The 23,103-nt window shown below is 30.6% G+C and overlaps 2 protein-coding genes across 3 annotated transcripts; one reads left to right on the top strand and one right to left on the bottom strand.

The window, feature by feature from the left end:
• Positions 1-7,406: 7,406 nt before the first annotated feature.
• LOC123268736 (ras-like protein 1) lies at positions 7,407-9,715 on the bottom strand. The gene is made up of 4 exons (XM_044734079.1): positions 8,900-9,715; positions 8,359-8,502; positions 8,086-8,292; positions 7,407-8,008 (listed from the first exon to the last, which is right to left on the bottom strand). The coding sequence occupies exons 1-4, from the start codon at positions 9,026-9,028 to the stop codon at positions 7,904-7,906; spliced, it is 585 nt and encodes a 194-aa protein (XP_044590014.1). The 5' UTR covers positions 9,029-9,715; the 3' UTR covers positions 7,407-7,903.
• A 3,210-nt stretch (positions 9,716-12,925) lies between these two features.
• On the top strand, positions 12,926-14,747 carry LOC123268734 (DCN1-like protein 3). Of its 2 annotated transcripts, none has more exons than XM_044734077.1 (4): positions 12,926-12,979; positions 13,086-13,248; positions 13,323-13,624; positions 13,715-14,747. In XM_044734077.1, exons 2-4 carry the CDS (start codon positions 13,167-13,169, stop codon positions 14,315-14,317), a joined length of 987 nt encoding a protein of 328 aa, XP_044590012.1. In that variant the 5' UTR covers positions 12,926-12,979; positions 13,086-13,166; the 3' UTR covers positions 14,318-14,747. The 2 variants fall into 2 exon arrangements, with proteins under 2 accessions (XP_044590012.1, XP_044590013.1); XM_044734078.1 differs by lacking the exon at positions 12,926-12,979 and adding an exon at positions 12,982-13,023.
• Positions 14,748-23,103: the final 8,356 nt, after the last annotated feature.

Here is a 23,103-nt window from a genome sequence, read left to right on the forward strand (position 1 = left end):
CTCCTACAACACTTCCATTCATGAATCTACAGGTTTTACCCCCCATGAATTAATCTTCGGTAAAAAGGCACGCATTCCGACTGAATTCATTAATGAAGAAGTTCCTCGTACCTACATAGATTATTTTGACGATTTGTTCTCCAAGATTTCCGGTATCCAAGCTAATGCCGTGGCCAACCTTGAGAAAGCGAAGAATCGCAGTAAGAATTATTACGATAGAAAACAGAATCCGCGAACGTTCCATCTGAACGACATGGTCCTCCTACTTAAAGAACCTAGAACTTCTAAGTTTGATCCCCAGTGGGACGGACCGTATCAAATCGTCGAAATTTTATCTGACCGAAATGTTAAAATCTTATTGAAGGGACATAAAACTAAAGTAGTTCATAACGATAAACTAAAGTTAGCCCATATTCGAGTAGAAAATGATTCTGAGACTTCTGATAACGAACATGATTAATGATGCAGATTTTAGGACATAGACGCATAAAATCTTCCCGATACCAATTAAACGTATGCTTAACTATTATATTATGTAATTAAAATGAGTTATCAATTACTTATATTGGACTTTAGGATAGTCGTAATCATAAGAAATAAGTTGAATTTATGTCATTCTAGAATAAATGAATTTAGTAGAAGATTGTAATTAAAAAAAAAAAAAAAAAAATTTTAAATTTATGTTCATGTCAAAATTTTGTAAAGCTGTTACTAGGGTAACACCTTTTTGATAAGGGGGAAGGTGTGATATCATATCACGGTTTAGCTGAATCGCGACTGGCGCCGCCTCGCGAGCACTGACGATACCCCTTTGATAGCGCTAAATTTAACATTAGATCTATTTATATTTATAAGAAAATTTTGGGAAAACCCCACAACCTAAGTCTAAAGTTTTAGCCATTAGTAAAAAAGGTTATTGTTAAAATGTATTTTTACTCTCTGAAAATTTATCACAATAGACTAGGAATAATAAGATAGTAAAGAGGATTAAGCCATAAATATATAAATTTACTACCTAATTGCTCTCGACCTAAGTAATTATAGAAATTAGAAAATATATTTTAATTTCTTAAGAAATATAAAATGTTGTATAAAAAAATGCGAGAAAATAGTCTGAGCCGACTAGTGACCCTCATTTATGACGAGTCTAGCTCAACCACTCAGTCCGGTAAATTCCCAGAGATGATGAAACTTCGGACAACTCTGCTAGCGAGCCCAGGTAGTTCAACAACGGTCGGAAAGGACGAGTACCTGAGTAGGAGTACAGCTAGGATCCAGTAGGAAGGAGAGGGACCAATCAACGTTGCCAAAAGGCCAGTACAGCGGAATACTCGGATGGTAGGGAGAGTCGCCCCCGCCACTTCTAGTGCTAGGAGTCGGACTTAGACATATTTGAGAAATATCAGAATATTATTCGAGCTCAGACCTATCACCTCGTTTCTAATTTTGTGTAAAGTCTTTTGAATACATATTTCAATTTAGTTAACTTAATTCCGTTCAAAAATTTATTTAATTTATATTCACATATTATCATCTTCCTCATCCTATAAATTCCCGTTGATAAAGTTGAGTATTTCAATATTCCCGGGCGAATCAAAGACCACGTCGGTAACTTTAAATTTAAATCAAGATTTCCATCGTTGTCCACCAGGAGAAGGACATAACAACGTATAGTATTGTCCCTGATAGCCACAGTTTCAGACCAACCAAGTTGGTGTCAGATAGTTGCCACCAACTTAGCGATAACTTGCGGTCAACTTCCGAATTTGTAACTATTGGTGTCAAGTTGGCTACAAGTTTCTGAGAAAAACAAGACCAATATACTGCCGCAATATGTCACCAAATTTCTTGAGAAACTTGTCAACTTGGTGTGAAAGAGTTTCGGAAGCAATTTTTGTCGACAACTTGGTGAACAACCGAGTTCATTTCCACGACTTGCCGCCAAGTTGGTGACAAGTTGCGGCAGTAAATCGACGGAAAGTTGCGACCAACTTGGCTATCAGGGGTTGTATAGCCCCAAATTGGCTATAGTAAATTTATTGAGTTCTTTTAATTCGCCCGTTGGAACGCGGTAGGGCGTTCAACTCGCAGTAAATAGATTAAGGCGGGAGAGTAGATTTAAATTTGAATAATTTAAAATAAATAATATAAATATTTAATGAATTTAAAACGCTCAGATTATTTTAGTTTAATTTAAATTTGCCTTGCGCGCAAATCTATTATTTATTATTCAATAGGTTACAGAATAAAAAGTACCGACAATAATTTCGAAAAAGGAAAATTTTCGTAGTGTACTAGAGTCTTGCTTTTTGATAAGTGTCTTCTTGGGAGAGTCTCAGCGGGTAGTGAGGGTAGTTGCGTGCGCCTCTGCGACTCCTGTCTTCAGCAAGCATCCCTTCTCGAGTTGGCAAAAATGGGACTATGCTGCGATGACGTCACGGCGACTCGACATTCCCAGACTATATGCAACCCGCATGGATGCCTGGTTTTTATGACCTAGTCTTGAGTACTCGAGCAATCCCTTTTTTAAGCGAACGGTTTGGAAAATAAGTTACTTAAAGGATTATGACAATAAAAAGAGTAATAAATAAAGATCTCCAGGTTTTCCCAGCATTGTAAAGAGTATTTCCAAAACGTTCGGTATCTTATCCTAAGTGACCATTACAGTTAACGTAGGTTTATTTTAACAAAGAAATTTTTTCTTAGCATGTCTAAACTAACTGGACAGTACTAAAAGTTTTTATAAGTTTTTCCTTGGGAATTTCCAGTAATTATAAATTCGTCTATACCCTAAAATTTATGATAGAAAATTTCCCATACTTAACAATAGAATTTAAAATAGAAAGGTTTGCAATTTTTTAAAGGTTCTTATTTTTCTTACCGATACTATTACAAATAAAATACATATATTTTAAATCTTCCTGGGTTTTTTCCGCTATCATTTATTGCAGCCATCTTTTTTATATGTAATTCTATATTAATATATAGAGAGCGTTGTGATCAATCCTTTCGGATTCACAACAATATATATATTTCATCATAATATAGCGTGGCGAAGCGTCGCCACGGCCTGTATCGCCACGCCAACAATCAGGTTTACCCTCCGCCTATAGATGTTTCACATCAAAAAGTATTAAAGCGGTTCATCCTACAGACCATCCTGCAACTTTCCGCTAATTTCGAACGCAGAACACTCCAAGTGTGGGAGCCCCAAAGATAAAATGCTAAGAATAGAGCGGTTACGCTACAGTGGGGGGCTCCCATACTCGTTGAGAAAACAACTGCTGAGTTCCCCTTCTTCCGCACGTTCGGTCAAAAATCCGCTTGCATTCAACTCACAGTCACTCAATATCTACCGAAAATTAATTTTTTTCTAAATAGCCAAATTTTCCAAAATAAATTTCTCGATTTTTTAAGTTCTACACGAGGTCTGTAGCTAAATTAGTTTCCGAGATATCGGTCTTCAAATCAAAATCAGTTTTTTGACTGAAATCGAATTTTTGAAATAAACACTATTAGCGAGCGTTTATGTAGACTAGGGTGCTTCATTTTTTTTCTCCTAGTCCCGGCTGAAATTCTTGTAAATTATAGAAAAACAAAATTTTTGAGCATATTGCGAACCCTTAATTCGAATTTTAACCCACTACTAGAGAGTTTTGAATTTTATCCATTAAAATAACATTAAAAAATGATTTTTTATACGTTTTTCTTTCTGCTCACCCAGAAAAAAATTTTCTTGGGAATTTTGACTCATGGATTCTCGTTAGACGTATAATTTCCTACAAAAAAGTTCATTGCGTCGAGTTTGTAACTCCAACGGGTTTGACGAAAAATGTCATTTAAGCTGAATTTTCATTATAATACCAGTAAATCGCGTTTATTTGTTAAACTATTGAAGATAGAAAGAAAATGTAAGTAACAAATTTGTAGAGGGGTTCATGTCCTACAATTGTGCCAGAATATATTTTTTCATAGCTCTCATAGTTTAGCTGTTAAAGCCACTTAAAACTCAAAATTAACGAAAAAATCTATTTTTTTCAATAATAACTAATTTATGAAATCCAAGTTGAAAAATTTGTTAGCTACGTTTTCTGTTTTCTTCCGGTGTTTCTCTTGTTAACATCCAGCAAAAATCTGACATCATGTTGACATTCTAATTTACTCGATACCGACCCTTCATATCACTTAAGTCTTGATAAAATCGTTTTCCTTGTTCTTCGCTGTAGTTTTTAAAATTTTCAGAAAAAGTGGTCGACGTGAGAATCCGTGAAGTGTATGCTCGCTATGCAACATAATTTCACAAGATGTTTCAAGATTCATTTTACTTTATAACTATCTCTTTTTAATTTAAATTGAGTGACCTACACACACAGACATGCGCGTACGCGCACACATACACTATCGTTAAATATTTTTTTCAGAGTTAATTTTTATGACCTCAAGATCTGATGAAAACAAAATTTTCGAAAATCAGCCCAAATAATAATGATGTCCAGCTTCAAAAAATTTGTTGCAGTGAAATTATAGAATGAACAAATTTAGTCAATTGGAACCAAAGATAGAAAAAGAAACCACCGATATTTTAAAAATTTTACAATTGATAAATTTTCATGATGTTAATAAGTCACTCATGTTAATCACCGATGTTAATAGGTCAACACAACAACAAAGATGAAGGCACGAATGAATCTCGATAAAATTCTAGTGATTTGTCAACGAGCAAGTTTTATAAGCCAAATTCAATAAATAAAATCACGAACAATCAAGAGAACCCTGATTAGAAGTATTTTGGAAATATTTTCTCAATCCAAAATGTGTATCTATACAGTATTCAAATCGAATATTGTTTAATATTTTCAAACCTTTTTGACTTATTTTAAATCCCTTTTCCTAATTAGAGAAAATTGAGATTGTATTAGATCTACCCAGATGTAAAGTTTCCAATCCCTATAAAGTAATGTAGATTTATATAATTTTATATCAGTCTAATAATCGAAGGTAAATATAAATATTCTTTTAAATTTTGAAAAACTCAGAAGCATATTGTTTTCATGACCAGATCTATATCGACTTCTGTATATTAGTTAAGATTTTATATATCGAATTTGGCTCACTAGATCTCGAAATTTTGAAGTTATATCTACATGTGTAAGCATTTTTTTTATAGGTAAGATTATTGAATTCTCGCTTTTGTATGAAAATCAATATAAGCGTGAATTTGGAATTTTATATTCACGTTCTAAACAAACTTTTATTTATTACAGTAACAATAATCTATATTTTTTATCAAAAATATTAATTATTGTATAAACAAAATAGAAAAAAAAAATCCCTTTCATGTTCTCAAAATTTTTATCAGCCATCAGTAAAAATTCGATTACTTTTTTTTAATTATAATAAGTAATCGATCGAGACCCAGGTACGTACCCTTGCGACTTCGCACTCACTCTGAAATTACTCTGTTTTCAGAGTCAGAGTGAAAATATTCAAGATCCCAACTGTTTCGAGAGCGGTTCTGTGCCTTTTTTTCAGAGTGAAATCAAATTGTAAACAGAGCAAAACAATAGTGAATACAGATTTATTTTGATTTCAATTCGATATTATTTTGATTCTACATAGAAATCACTATGGTTTCACGCTGAAAAATAGGCACACAACCTTTCTGAAAATACTTTGAAACCATCATGAAATCATAATCTTTTCAGAATGTTTACAGATTGCTTTCAGAATGATTTTAAAGTCGCAAGGGTAGTAATAAATCTGAACAAAAACAGTTTCACTGTATAAAAAGTCGCGCCAAGTCCACGTTCATAAGACTATTAGGAAAAAAAAATTTTTTTTTTTCTTTACAAAAAGATACAAAATAAAAAAATTAAAAAATCTAAGTAACCGATATGATTGTTTATGATTTTCGGAAATTAAAAAAAATTTTATTGTAAATTTAAAAATTAAAAAAAAATTTTAGAACGTATTTAGTGTGCGTGGTTGCAAAATATTTTACTTTTAATGAAATTCATAAAATCTATTTACTAGGACTTTAAAAAAATTGAAATACACAATGACGCACACCAAGTACGTTCTAAAAATTTTTTTTTAATTTTTAAATTTACAATAAAATTTTTTTTAATTTCCGAAAATTATAAACAATCATATCGGTTACTTAGATTTTTTAATTTTGTATCTTTTTGTAAAGAAAAAAAAATAGTATATTACACACCTAGGGAAGTAAAGTAAGAAATGTCTCAGATCACATGTAATTGTTGGCCGAGGCGAAGCCGAGGTCAACAAACATGTGATCTGAGGCTTTCTTATTTACTTCCCGAGGAGTACTATTTTGTCCGACGAAGGCGGAAAGCGGCAACTTTGTTTAGCGCAGCGGGACGAAAGTTGCCACTTTCCGCCCGGAGGGCAAAAAAAAAATTTTTTTGCCCTCCGGGCGGAAAGTGGCAACTTTCGTCCCGCTGCGCTAAACTAAGTTGCCGCTTTCCGCCTTCGTCGGACAAAAAAATAGTATACACTCCTCGGGAAGTAAATAAGAAAGCCTCAGATCACATGTTTGTTGACCTCGGCTTCGCCTCGGCCAACAATTACATGTGATCTGAGACATTTCTTACTTTACTTCCCTAGGTGTGTAATATACTATTTTCCTAATAGTCTTATGAACGTGGACTTGGCGCGACTTTTTTACAGTGAAACTGTTTTTGTTCGGATTTTAGTATTTTTTGTAATTATAATGAAAATTTACAATTGATAACAACTTAAATCTCGTGTTGACTGCATTTTTTACTGCAAACTATCCCCTTGAAGCTACAGTTTATGTAGATGTAATTCCAGTGCACCCTGGCGGCCATAGATGCAAGCTACGAATCACTTTTTTTTACTGTAGTTGCGTGTCTATAGGAAGGATTACTACACATATTCATTTTATCTAGTCTGTGGCGCTGATATTCCCCATCGAAAAAAAGTCAGGATCGAAATTTCTGGGCTTACTATAGTTTGTGCTGATAAAATTTAATAATTTTAAGTGAATTAAGTGTTATAATTGATTATAATTAATTAATATCAGTAAAATAAAGTATAAATTACTTTTATAATATATCATTTTGGAAAAAGGAGAACCATATAATTAAATAAAATTTTGCAACCTCGAAATACCGTTCTGCTTACAGTAAACACAGTCGGTAGTCTGGCGCTCCGTTTACAACGGGATTTTTGAACGGAACTTGGCGCCAGATTCTACCGAATCTGTGGATGTATTTTCAAAAATGTTGTTTTTCGAATATCTCGAATTAGTTTTAAAATTAAATAAAATAAAGTTTCTGAAGAAATACATTAAACTTATCATTGCGGAAATTTCGTATAACTCGATTATTAAATTGTTCTAAAAAGTAATTAGAATATCAAAATTTCTAAAAATACATTTATTACTGCTCACTCTTAGTGATCTTTGGAAAAAAATTCGTTTGTCCAATAAGTAAGTACTTGATAAAATTAGATTTACCATATACTTTTGGTGTTGTTAAACATTGATGAAATAATCATTTTCTTTTGAAACTTAATTTTTCACTTACTTATATTTCGGATAATAATAGAATTGACTTATCCCTAAAATGTTATCAAAATTTCAAATAAAATAATTGCGATCCTATTGGCAATCCTGTAGTTATAGCTTGAGAATTTACAAAAATTTATATTTAAGTTTATGAAGAATCTTTAATTATCTTGTTAATATAAAAAGTTACTCTTGATATATTTTTCAATTTAAGTTATACATAAGTAGCAGTTTCTTTTAAAGCATACCGAATTCAAAAAGTTGAAATATGAGTAAATGATATATTTTTATATTGTTCATATGTTGATGTTGGAATTTGACATTAATGGTTTAAATGAACCAAAACAAAAATTACAGTAGACAGCATCGCGTTCGACCACGACCCGAATTATTAGCACGCATCCTTTTTTTCTTTTCTTTTCCTCGATGTTCTTTGTCCTTTCTTATTTCTCTGACCTAAGATAATCATAAAATCAATGATTAATTTTTTTTAATTTTAATAAGATTTAACAAATGAACAACTATCAACAAACCAAAGTATAGAAAGCATCATCAACTCCCATTCGAGTTTTTGCTGATGTTTCTACAAATGGAACACCGTATTGGCGAGCAACTTCTCTTGCTTGTGTCATATTCACAGCCCACGATTGTTGAAGATCACACTTATTTCCAACTAATACCATAGGCACTTCTTCAGCATCTTTCACTCTTTTAATTTGCTCTCTATACGTTCCTATATCCTTAAAAATTTTATAGAATAAAGTAAGGTCATTCAAAGATAATGAGAAACATTAAGAAACACATACTTCAAAACTTTTTGCAGAATTAACAGCAAAAACGAGTAAAAATCCTTCACCAGTTCTCATATATTGATCTCTCATAGCACTATACTCTTCTTGTCCTGCAGTATCTAAGATATCCAACAAACAAGTTTCTCCATCAATTACCACCTATTAAACACAAGAAATAGTCAATATTAATTTATACTTGCAATATTTTTTAATGTAGCTTGAGTTTAAAAAAAATAAACTCAATTTACGTATTTTTTGATTAAAATAGTTAGTACATGACAGTGAAAGACTTTTATTATACTCCAATAGGCCTAAAAAAATTTTGAAATTTTGTTTTTTTTTTTTAGATAAATTAAATAATAAAAAAAAAATAAATTAAACCTTTTTCAATAGTTTTTAAACAAGCTTGAAATTATTTTCTACTTGCATTTTATATTTATATATCCAGATAAAAGTATAATAAAAAAAATGTATGTCTATAATTTTCACTGCGCAGATATTCAATAAAATAAAAGCAAATTTAATTTTTAACATTAAAAATAATAAGATATTTTACCTGCTTTCTATATGAATCTTCAATTGTAGGATCATATTCATCAACAAAATGATTTTGTATTAATTGAATTGTGAGCGCAGATTTTCCTACACCTCCAGCTCCAACAACAACTAGTTTATACTCTGTCATAATTTTTTTTTTTTTTTAATAATTATTAGGTTGTTTTTTTAAAGATTTTTTTAAAGATTTTCACTTTTTATGATAATTAACTGAGTCACTTCAAAATATCTTAGTGAAAAACATGAATTAATATAAAAGATTCAAAGGTTAATAATTATACGTCTATCAAAATAAGATCCAAGATAACATTGAGGAATAACACTGTTTTCCATTTGAGCAACTATCCATTACACTAGGCTTGTCAATAAATAATAAAAAATTCAATTCTTAAATTGACTTTTTTTTAAAAAATAATTAAACAATAATTAATTTTTTGAAAACAGAATAGTAGATAGCTATTTACTTCTGTAATGTTACAAAGAACTTTGTAAAAATCACAAAGTATAGAATTTGACAAACGTGAAAAACTTATTATTAAAAGTTTAAAGATATAGTTTTTTAGAATAATGCATTCCGATTGCATATACCAGAGATGACGTTCATCAAATATATACTTAGATCCTATAGTGAAATCACGACAGAACAGGATTCACCAAATAAATAAATTTCACCATTTTAGATCGGATCACACAGAAATTGTTTTAAACATCAATCTATCACAAAGTAGTAAAACAAAACCATTATTTAAAGAATTATATTTTTTTAATAAATCAAACAGTATTTCGTAGCAATACTAAGTATATTAATATTATTATTTATTTTATTTTTATTATAAGTATTATTATAAGTATGACACCAACGTTTCACTCAAAACTTTTTTACTTTCATTATTGCTTATTGCGAGGTTACGCCTTTACTCAGAGACATCTGTACAAAGAAACGTAAGAATTAAGTTACATCCATCTCCATAATGTAAGTACAGTAAGTACAATGTACTTTGCCAAAGACTATATTTATATTTTTATATTCACTTTTATCACTTTATAACTGGAAAAGTAATAAAAACAATACAATAAATATAGAAATGCTTTTGGGGTGTGTTCCGGTATGATATCTTGTAGTATTAAAATTCGCTTCGTCGTCGAGGAGATTATTAAAAAAAATTGGAAATTTTAGCTTATTTGCATCTGTGATGCACCTAGTGCATCCAGCAGGTGATGCTACCTGTTATTAGAGCGCTATCTATTATGAGAGCTCGAATTCAAATGAAATATTCAAATTAGTAAATATTAAATGATTAAAATTAGTTAAATTTTATATTCGAAGTAAATATTCAAATCATTTATTTAATGCTTTTACTCTTACCAGTTGTGATAAACATCTTTTAGTTAACTCTGTTTTCTTTACAAAAGAAAATAAAAAAACATATTTCGGTACAAAAGGACATTGTAACCGAATTCTCAGAACCCATAAAAAGTACTTGAATAATTCAAGGACTATTTCTCGCCACATGGAACTTAAAACCCTATCAGAAAAAGTCGTAAAAGACACGTGTGAAATTCAATAGACCCTTGTTCTAAAGTAACAAAGAATAATACAAAACCATATGTAACTAAACAAAAATAAGATTGTTAAATAACATTTACTGTTAAAATCTAACTTTATATAATATTGTAGTTAAGCAAAATTAAGTTAAAATAGTTAATAATTATTATCTTGTATTTAATTTATAATTAATAATTATTATTTAATTAGTTTACTATTCATTTATGATTCAATCATTATTTAATTATTATTTAATTTATGATTAAACGATAATGTCTATTCTTTTATACATGATAATAATTAAACTGACTTATAATTTTATTAGAAAATCCGATTGTAAAATAATAGAAATAATATTTAATTCAAGTTATTAATTAGTCAAACTCAAACATTAATCCAACATATATTATAAATAATATAATATATATATGACGTGGCATGACGGCCGAGCGGGCTAAGTCATTATCCCGTTAGTTCGCTCGCACATCATGCCGTGAGGCGAGGGTTCGGGCCCCGACGGTTGTTCGAATAGTTCCAACACTAACCATCGGGGGTCGCTCCGGTAGCCGAACTGTACTGGCATGGGTTTTCTCTGTGGTTTCCCCATCGCCACTATTCCAACAACCGATAGAAAGGGGTGAGGAATAGGGTAAATACAGTACAGAAAGCACAAGTCAGTCCACAGCCGCAGTGATAATAAAAAGTTGAGAATAAATGTGCGAAAAAAATAAGGTTGATTATGGCAGTGAAATACAGGAGTGAAAAGGGATGTGCTGGGGTCCAAACGTAGTATAAAAACAGGACAGTATAAAGACAGGATGGTGGCGCACTCGCTGAATGCGACAGTTACCATCTACTCAGCCTTGTAAAAACCAAAGAAACGGTATACAAGTAAAAATCGAGTATATATAATATATATATTTTCATGTTATAGTTTATTATAATTTTTATTGTAATTTAATTTCAAGTTAATTATAAGTTAATTTTTATTATAAATAGATTTTAAAAGGATCTGTTAAATTAATAAAAATAGTTAAATAAACATAATGACTGTATTGCTAAAAGTGTATATTAGTGAAGTCTAACTTTCAGGCCAATAGGCTGAAATAAATATATATAGATATAGAGAAAATACATGTTAGTATATAAGGATCATTTATATGTAGTAGAAAATGTGTGTGCTTATGTATTCCTTAGAGTGGATGTATGTATGGAAGTTATGGTGGGAGAAGAACGGAGTTTGAAGCTCTTCGGAAAAACTATGTAACGACACTTCTCACCGAGAGCTTAGATTGCTAAGATCACGTCATTGTAAACCTCAATTTTATATTTTGAAGCTTTTTAATATTTTGTCAACTTGAATAATAAATTGAAACCAACTAAATAATTTTGATCAAAATTAATTAAATAACGTCTAAATAGAATTCTTTTATTTAAAATGATTCCTTTCCCGCGCTGAAACCGAGTATCTTAATACTCACGGGCGAAAGAACTACAGTAAGTAAAGTTTTCAATAAATAAAAATAACATCCACTAGATGGAAGCATAACACATCATACTGTTGAGAAATATTTGTTAATTTTCAAGATTATTTTTTTAACAAATAAATTATAAGAATAAACGATTTAGAAGAGATTAAAAAAAATTTCACATTTAGAAGTTGTAAAAAATTATAAATGCAATTTTTTAAAAATGATTTTCTGGACTTAGTTTATTTATTAAATAAAATTCAAAAATGGTAAATTGTCTGATAATTTCAGTGTCATTTGTTTGCACGTGGCCCCCCGAAAAGTTCGAAAAAGACAATAGTTGACCATAGGAAAATAGGATAAAAAAAAAAAAAAAAACAAGGGTTAACGGTATTGACACTGAGCCTTAATGTTAGTTTATTATTTCAAAAGTTGTGAATTTTTCATCATTTATCTTTATTTTAGTTTGTCATTGATTTATTTTGATAAACTTTGAATATTTGAGTTGCCAAGTATAATGTATTGCAATTTATCATCCAACTTTACTTGCTACATCATATTCGATTAAGCAATTTAAGGAATTATCCAAGTGAGATTCCGATGTTACGAAAATTATATGAAACCTCGTTTGTCAAACATAATCTAGTAGTTATGAGTGATCAAAATTTAATTATTTATTGAATAATGTTTGGAATTTGTATTAAAAGTTTATAATTGATTGTGTGGGAGTTACTTATGTACGACCCACAGAAACTATCCATTATTGCATATTTACAAATAATCAAAATTGTTATCACATGAAAAATTATTCTATGTTGTTAAAACAGTATATTCGTATGTTGAAAAAACAAATGACGATACTTGGTCGAATTCGACTAGTAAATTTATTTAGAAAAATGTATGTAGATGAAAAAAAATTTTTTTTCTTGTCAAGTTATTAATATTTATTTTATATTTATATGTTACAGTTTTCGAGCCCAGTTTTATTTAAAATTATATCTGCTGTCTTATAAAAAATATGATTCAAAGCTTTCAAATTTAATGAAAATTATTAAATATTTGTGAGGTAATAACTGTGAAAATTATTTAATTACGTTGTATTAAGCATAAGTAAGTATATAAACTTTTCTTTTTTTATTAAAACTATTTACATGCTATTTATGGTTTTAAAGTGTCGGAGCAGAACTGCCAATTAAAGACTGAATCACAGATGCAAAATTCAATTTACTTGAATAGAATCAAAAAAAGAATCAATGGGAAACTGCTGGTCTTGTTTCAAAGCGCCACTTCAGTCGTCTATCACTGATACATCAAACGTACCTGACATTAAAGAAGGTATATATTTTCTCTCAACTAAAATAATTTAAATAAAAATAAATAATCAAAATTTCTTAAAATTATTTTCTCAGAAACTATGGAGCTCAAAAGATTGTTCCCATTAAATTCTTGTACGAAAGAATCCTTAGTGTCAAATGAGACACTAAGTAATAGTAACAAAAAGTCGCTTGTGTCTACTGTGTCAGTTCCAAATAACATAGGCTCTGATAATTGTGGATCATTACCAATTCAAAATAATTTACGCATATCTCGAGCTTTTTATGCAAGATTTCCTCTTTGTCGTTCAATGGCAACAAATGTTAATACGTTTAGTGATAAACATCCAAAAGAGTCGCAAGACGAAAAGTTGTCCATGTTGTTTGATCAATATAAGGTAAATTTAGTTATTCATTTTCATTTATTCACCCTTTTTTTTTTGGTTTTTAATATAATTAACTTGTACAATTATTATTTAAATGAATAGGACCCACATGAAGATATAATATTAGCTGATGGAATCGAAAGACTTTGCAATGATCTCCAACTTTCACCTAATGATTTCAAAGTTCTCGTTCTCGCGTGGAAACTTGAAGCTGAACAAATGTGTCAATTTACGCGTAAAGAGTTTGTGAATGGGTTAAAATCAATGTATGTTGACAGCATACAAGGTATACAAACACGATTACCAGAAATCGTTCAAGAACTAATTAACAATGCTGAAATGTTTAAAGATTTATATAGATTTACGTTTCGATTTGGTCTTGACGTAACTTCAGGTCAACGAATTCTTCCTGTTGATATGGCTATTGTTCTTTGGAAATTAGTCTTTTCAATCCGTGAGCCATCTTTACTTTTAAGATGGCTGTCTTTTTTAGAATGTCATCATGTACGTGGAATACCCAGAGACACTTGGAATATGTTTCTTAATTTTGTAGAAGTTATTGGTAATGATCTTGGTGCATATGATGATGCCGAAGCATGGCCAAGCTTGTTTGATGATTTTGTAGAGTATGAAAATGATCAAGTGAATCAAAATATTACTAAAGACGAGTTCTTGAAAGGCTCAATACACGATAACAACAATTGATGAAAATGATAAAAATACCATTTAAAAAATTTTATTAAATTGAATATGTTTAAATATGTTACTGATAAAGCGTTATTTGAGTTACGTTTGGCTGAATTGATGATGTGAATGAGATATCGAAGGAATATTATTACAATAATATTGACAATATATTAATGTTGCACGAATTAAAATTAAATGTACAAATGTTATACTTAAAATTACTTCAAATCGAACTTGAAGAAAATATTTCCAAAATTTTAAGCACTATTTAGTTTTCTATATTCACTGCGTGCTCCTGAGTTGATTAAACTTCACCTGACTCATTCGATATAAAAATATATAAATACATGTATATGATATAAATAACGATGAAACGAATATTTTTATTGTTTAATTTATTTGATAAAGTGTAAGCTTCAACGAATAAAAAGTGAAGTTTTTATATATATTTTTTTCGTCGTGGTAAATATTTTTTAGTAGCTGTTTGAAATAAAAAAGAAAGTTACTATCCAACAGTGAAAACGAACTTGAACTCTCGTGAAAAAATCCATTTTAAATCATTTGAATGAAAATAGAACTTGTTTAATCATTTTTTTACTCTGGATAAGTTGAAACCAATTTAAAGTAAATATACTTAAAGCGAAATTAATTATTTTTCTAGAATTTTTTGTTATTTATAAAAAATATTGTTTTTCAGAAATATTTTTTGAAATTTCTCAAAGAAGAAGGAAGTTTTTACAAAGTGGGATTTTACTTACCGAATTCTCAAAATTAATAGATTTATAATTGATAATGAATAATAAACTTCTCAAAATTATTGCAATTTTTATCAAGGACAAAATCTCAGAAAAAATACTTACAACAAATATAAAAAAATATCGTAACGTGGGCTACTCAAAAAGTTCAAAAACGTGTTAATCTATATATATAAAAATAAATTGCTGTGCGTTAGTCTCGCTAAAACTAAAAAACGGCTGGACTGTTTTTCAAAACTTTTCTTTTATTTTATACTCACTATAGTTCAGGGATGGTTTAGAAAAATAAAAATTTTTGAAAAACCCGAAGTTCAGCAAAAAAAATAAAAAAAAAATGAGTTGCTCTGCGTTCGTCTCACTAAAACTCAAAAATGGCTGGACCAATTTTCCAAAATTTTCTTTTTGTTTTGTTCGCTATAGTTCAGGGATGTTTTCAAAAGAATAAAATTTTTGGAAAACTCGTAAGTTAAGCTGTAAATTCCCGTAAATTCAATGTTGATTTTTTTGGGATCTTGATTTTCAGGCGATAATAAGAAGCGAGTTTCATTTAATAACTTGACGAAATTCTAACCGCATTTCATACAGCCAGTATTTATTCGTTATCGAAGTAGATTAGAGTTTAAAGATTGATAATCGCTGATCGAAAGGTGTAACAAAGTATATTGTAGGTGATACGAAGTTCACCGGGTCAGCTAATTCTTGATAAATCTCTTGAAAATATGAGTGAAAATAAGCAAATAAAACTCATAAAAATTAAGATGAAGAAAAGATGGTGTTTAGTTTTTCATTAATAACTCAAAAACTATTAATATTTGATAAATTTTGAACAAAAATCCTTAAAGAGGAGGAAACTTATAGTTTTTAATCATATCAATAAGTTTTGACTCCTGCAACTCTACTTCTATTATTTATAATTTTAATTCAACCCCGAAAAAAAGAATAAATCCCCGTCGAAAAAAAAACTTTAAGTCAATCTTTCAAAAATGATACTCTATTGTTAATTTTATTTTCATAAAACGTATTTAATTAATTTTTAAATTAAATAAAATAAAGCTTCCAAAAATAACATATGAATAGCTATTGCGGAACCTTTATAATAGTTCGCTTAATAATTTTTTAAAAAATCAAATTTTAGAAAATACTTTTATTACGGCTTAGCCTTAATTAAGAGCTTCATCAAGGATTGACATGTTTATGAACTTGTTGCCTAGTTTTACAAATGACATAACATAACATCACGAGTTTGCATTCTCACTCGTTCTCTCTCTCTCTCTCTCTCTCTCTCTCTGTAAAGTAATCTCTCTCTCAGCCAAAAAACACTCTCTTTATAAGTTTCCGCATTTTGCTACGACCTTCATGGAGCGGTCATTCCAATTGAGTGTAATACGATTGTGGGAAGAACTACCTGAAGAGATTGTCAACTCATCTAGTCTTGAAGTGTTCAAAAATAAAATGTTTGATCATCTGTTGAATTTGGATTATTAATTATGTTATTGTAAAGTGACAAATTCTCTGAAAATTACTGTTAGATTCGAAGTGTTCAATTCTCCAACTTTGTTCTTTTATCAGCTGTTTTTAATTAAATAATTTATTGAGTTCGTTAGTTGAATCAGATAAAAATAAATATAAATTTTTATATTAGATTTATATTCTAGTTTATGTACTTATGTAATTTTGCTATTATTACTGTATTTGTAAATCATATTGTATTTAAAATTGCCATTTGACTTGTGCCTTGGCATTAATAAATTATCAATCAATCTCTCTGTCTGTAAAGTATCGCCGAATGTACTACATGAGCTGTTATTTTTATAAGTTACTTCAAGTTGAAAAGCCCAAGTATTTACGAGAACTATTCATCAAAGACATTGATGTTAGACGTTCTAATAGGCTAGCAGCTAAAAAACATACTACCTTCAAACTACATCATTTTGCTGCCACCTATATGGAGCACTCTTTCTTGATCTCCGTGATTCGTATGTGGGAAGAATTACCTGTTGAAATTGTAAATTCGAGTAGCAGTAAAGTCTTCAAAAATAAAGTTTTTGACTATTTGCTAAATTTAGACAGTTGATAAATTAAACAATTGATAAATTAAATTTGTTGATTACAGTACTTTTTATACTAATTAAAGGATTTAAATTGAGACAATAGTCGAATCAGTTTAAAAAAGTTTAAAATGTTTAAAAGTTTTTGAAAGAAAGTAAATTTGAAATATTATTTTTGCAATATTATTCTAAAATTTAGGTTAAGAACTATGTACTTACATTTAATATTATTATTTTTAAGATGTAAATATTTTGTATTTAAATTGCCATTTGGCCTGTGCCTTGGCATAAATAAATTTATCAATCAATCAATCTCTCTCTCTCTTCGAACCATCTAAAGAATTTCATAGCTGAATCGTCACTTCATTGTGTACCCTTTGGTGCTACTTTTCACAAAAACAATTGTGATTCCTGGTTAGACGTCATTTTACTGGATAATGAAACCAAGTTATCCTCGTTTATGAAGTCTGAGTTCCCATTTATTGATGGTCATGACTACTTACTCTGCCAATACAGACTGGATAACTTAAAACCTCTTCCAAAGAGATTAACCTTCAGGAACTTTAAAAACTGTGATCACCTGGCCTTATCAATGTCGCTGATGGATGCGTTGAAAATTGACAATTTTGTGCTTGAAAATTCTAATCCTGATGGACTACTGAGTATTTTTAAAGCTGGGGTTTTGGACTCTCTAGATATACATGCACCCTTACTTACAAGAAATGTGACGCGAGTGAGTAATCCGTGGTTTACCAAAGAGTTAAAAATTAAGTGTCAGGAGCGCGATAAAATCTACAAAAAGCAAAGAGATACAAGGATCCAAACTTGATTGTTCTCTTTAGATTCAAAAGAAAAGAATTAAAAATCCAGCTGAATCAAGCTCGTGAAGAATACCTCAAAACTGCTCTTTCAAATTTGCCTTATGGTTCGACTGTCTGGAGCAAACTCAAACATCTTGGCTTAATCAAATCAAACCCCTCGTCACCGCTTAATTTCTTTGATGCTTGCGAGTTGAATGAGTACTATGCAAACATAGTTAGGAAACATCAACCAAGTGATGCAAATTTCATAGATAATTTACCTATTGACCATACAAAGAAGGTTGACTGCTCATTTCATTGGACAAAGATTGATATAGTTGATGTCACCAAGGCATTGCACCTCACACTATCCAAATCAAAAGGTAAAAGTCCTGATGGTCTTGATCTGAGATGGCTGAAAGATCATATCCCCCAAATCTCACTCTTTCTTACAGATTTATTTAATAGATCTCTTGATTGTTGTATCTTCCCTGATATTTGGAAGATTATCTATATAATACCATTAAATAAAATTACACCACCAAGGTCACCGTCAGACACTCGGCCGGTTGCAAATTTGTCGCATTTGGCTAAAGTCTTTGAAAGAATTATTGCTAATCAGGTGACAGCATATTTGGAAGATAATGAGCTATTTGATCCTTTTCAGTCTGGATTTAGAAAACATCACAGCACGCAAACAGCGTTATTGAAACTCACTGATGATATTCGACAGGCAATGGACAACAACAAACTCACTGTATTAGTATTGTTTGACTTGAGCAAAGCTTTCGACTATGTTGATCCCAAAAATATACTGATTGCGCTATTTGAGCTTGGTTTCTCAATGGAAACAATAAATTGGTTCTTCTCTTACTTGTCGGGTCGATCTCAATCAATATTAAACGATCTTGGGACTCCAATTCAACTACTCAAAACGTCATCTGGTGTTCCGCAGGGATCTGTTCTGGGTCCAATCCTGTTTCTAATAGTCATGAATTCTGTGGCTCAGCGGCTGGTATATTGCAAGCATGGATTGTTTGCTGACGACAAATATATATACTCTCACTTCTTTTTCTATCAGCTACATGATGCTATCTGGAGGGTCAACTCGGATGCTCAATCAGTCGCTGACTGGGCAAGAGACCATGGATTGGAAATCAACCTAGCTAAAACAAAGGCTATGATCTTGGGCTCTAATAGTAAGTTGAAAAAGCTTGAGGACTTGGATCTGCCACCAATAGAAGTAAATGGTGTCATAATACCCTACGTTAACTATACCAAGTGCTTAGGTATTCAGCTAAGCAGAAATCTGTCATGGAACTACCACGTCACTCAGATAGTTAGTAAAGTGAACTCAGCTCTGCATTGTCTCAAAGTAAGGAAAAATATCTTTTCAACTATTATAAGGAAATTACTAGTATCAGCAACCATCTTACCACTCGTTGACTATTGTTCCGTTGTATTGGTCGACTCAACTTCTGATAACAATTTAAAACTACAACGTGCGATTAACTGCTCTGTCAGATTTATTTTTAATCTCAAAAAAGATGAGCACATTACACCTTTCAGACGTGAGCTGGGATGGCTGTCTGTAAAGTATCGCCGAATGTACTACATGAGCTGTTATTTTTACAAGTTACTTCAAGTTGAAAAGCCCAAGTACTTACGAGAGCTATTTATTGAAGACATTGATGCTAGACGTTCCAATAGGCTAGCAGCTAAAAAACATACTTCCTTCAAGATACCTCATTTTGCTACCACCTATATGGAACACTCCTTCTTGATCTCCGTGATTCGTCTGTGGGAAGAACTACCAGAAGAAATCGTAAACTCAAGTAGCAGTGAAGTCTTCAAAAATAAAGTTTTTGACTATTTACTAAATTTAGACAGTTGATAAATTGAATAATTAATAGATTAAATTTGTTGATTACAGTACTTGTATACTAATTAAAAAATTTAAATTGAAATAATAGTCGAATCAGTTTAGAAAAGTTTAAAAATGGTTAAAAGTTTTTGCAATATTACTCTAAAATTTAGGTTAAGAACTATGTACTTACATTTAATATTATTTTTTTTTAAATGTAAATATTTTGTATTTAAATTGCCATTTGGCCTGTGCCTTGGCATAAATAAATTTATCAATCAATCAATCAATCTCTCTCTCTCTCTCTCTTTCTTGCACCCATGGAAATGATTCACTGAAAAAACGTTAGCTTGATTCAAGAGAAAAATTCTTGAACCGAGAAAATTATTTTTTCAGCATAGTATCTCTAAGATAATATATAAGAAGGTATTCCAATCCTGCAATGCATGATGGGAAATGTGTCAATCGGTCGCGCCACCACGAGTGTGTCAGACACACTAATCGGCAACTAAAGTATTTTCATGCTAACTCTCGCAATAATAATAAATTTTATGTAATAAATAATCATTGCATAAAAAAATTATTTTCACCCTCTAACAATAATAATAACTAATAATAATTAAATATAAAACGTTTAAATAGCTTTTTTATTGCATCCGTAAGTTCTACGGTTGTACCGGTTTTTCCTAAACGTAGTTTATAATTTACCTCTTACATCGTTACGTTAAGCTCTATTGTGGTGCCTATATTTTTTGATAACTTTACATTTACCAAGTCCGGGTTCGAAACTCAGCAATTCTAAAATTTTTTTTTTTTTTTTTTTTTTTTTACAATTATTCTATAGTTTTATAATAATTTTTACTATTCCAATAGATTCTCAGGTCTTATACTTAATGTATTATTATTATTTATTAATTATTAGTAAAAATAATTAGATTAGAGCTCGTCTAATAACAGGTAAGTAATTAGTATGTACACAGTCATTTTAATTTATTGAAATTTTTATCAAAATGTTATAATAAATATAATGAACAATATCGGGTTATATTAACAATAAAATTTTTCACAATTCAAATGCTACTGGTGGGAAATTTCGAATTCAACGTTACCCTTATGAGGTATCTGATTGTACTTATTAATTGCAAATTATTTCTTATCCTAATTAATTAATATTTTTATAGAAATTATAATGACAATTATTTATTCTTAAAAATATTTATTTATGTATGTGTATAGGGGCTGTTCATAAATTACGTAAGCATAATTTGGAGCATTTTACAACCCCCCTCCCCCCATGATAAGCATTAGTAAGATTTTGAACTGATGCATCCACCCCCCTCTGAAATCTTACGTAAGATATACATCAATTTTGGGCTTTAAATAAGTTAAAAAATATTTTTAATTTTTAACAAATGCCATTGAAACGTAGTAGATTTAAAGGGAACGCTATGGAATGCGCCACTTCTTATTTAGAGAATTTATCAATTAATAAATTAAATCTTAGATTCTAACCATTCAAGGTACGTTTCAAAATATGAGTTCTGCCTGGCTCCAGAGACTCGGTTACTTATAAAATCTAAGAATAAATACCTCGAACTGGCCGTAAAAACTAATAAAACCAACACCAATACTTATGTATAGCTTATTAATTAGGACTTCGAGTAGGTGTTACTTCTCCGGGTGAACTGGAACACGTGGCCTCTGGTACATGTTCTGGTGAATCCACCTTAAACCGCGTACTAGAGTGGGATGTAATGGCAAGATGCAAATAACTGATTGACTTATTCGTTGGATAATTTGCTTATTAACTATAAAATAAATTATTTTAACCACTGATGCCTAACTTGGCAACATTCACACACGAACTGGAGCTAATTAGTAATATTAGGTGCTTCGAATATTACTAATAATATATCAAACTGTTCTGACTGAACAGGCAAAGTGAATCAAACTATTTATTACAAAATAGGCAAAAACGGATTAATTAAACTTGACGGACAAGGTTGAATTTTTCAAATTAACACCAACTGGGTAAGATTCAACCTTATAAACCCCAAATGGATTATTTAAACTATTCCAACTGAATAGGATTCTATTACTTTAATTTTTACTATGTACATCAACTAGCATTTTTTAACAAAAATAAAAGATTCTGACACTCATGTCAGCTTCGCTCTTTCTGCCTTGTTTTAACAACTTATTACCAAACAATACTGTGTGTGACATTATCGATCGAGAATCTTAGTAGAAAAGTAATTTAAGTTACTGACTACTGAAATAATTTAAAAATTTTGCTTACGTAAGATTTGTCTACTAGCGCCCTCCCCCCTAAGTAAGCATGCATAGAGATTCAGCTTGACCCCCCCCCCCTAATGAGTGCTTACGTAATTTATGAACAGCCCCATAGTCAAATGAAAATTTTTAATTTATTTGATAGATACAAGTAGTATAGAATTTCGCGATTGTCATTTGTTTAAAAATGTCAATTTGTTTTTTCTTAACGTTTTGTTGTTGAGAGTGTGTATTGAAGAGCTAAATTAAGTAAGTATGGATATTTATTTTTAATAAATCTGCATTTGGATAACTTTTTATTGTATGTAACAATATCTAAACTAATATTTATTAACGCAGATCATGGGTGGATGTAGCTTTCCTGACTATCATAACAGCAGTGAAAAGGGTTTTAAAATGCTGAGGTTTTCTCGTTCAGTTGAGATGAGAAGTAAATGGGCATCTGCTTGTAAAATTTCAAAACCCATTACTGAGAATTCTCGTTTGTGTGAGGTATTTACCACCATGATAAAAAAAAGTAACTTGCCTGACGAAAAAAAATCTTGAACCAAAAAAGAAATCTATTTGGAAAAGAATAATTTTTCTGAGTGAAGAGAAAAAATTTTTAATCTAAGATAATACTCTTCGTTTCAGTACATTTTTCTAAATTCAAAAAATTTTTCCCATTTTTGTTAATATTACCCACGTTCGACAGCTTGTAGAGTACCAATCACTTGGTGGGCCTGTTCTAGTAAAAGGTCTCACCACTGTTATTTTAGACCCACCACAGTTCGATAAAATGCACGTTGGACTGGCTAGAAAAATTTTTACCTATGAAATGGGACATGCATTAATTCTAGCGGCGCAAACTGGTCTTCTTCCGCAAACAGCTATGACCACTGGGTGGTTTATTTTATTATGTAGTCAGTGGTATGAGTTCATGGTTTGTCGGCACAAAAGTAACTCACGGAACTTATGGCGCATCGTTAGAACGAGTAGAGTTTCTGCAGAGCTTTATTGAGATTTTATCAGAGAACTACAAGTTAGCTCTGATAATAGATGGAAA

This window comes from Cotesia glomerata, linkage group LG7, assembly GCF_020080835.1.
Source record: "Cotesia glomerata isolate CgM1 linkage group LG7, MPM_Cglom_v2.3, whole genome shotgun sequence".
In the NCBI taxonomy this organism is placed as follows: Eukaryota; Metazoa; Arthropoda; class Insecta; order Hymenoptera; family Braconidae; genus Cotesia; species Cotesia glomerata.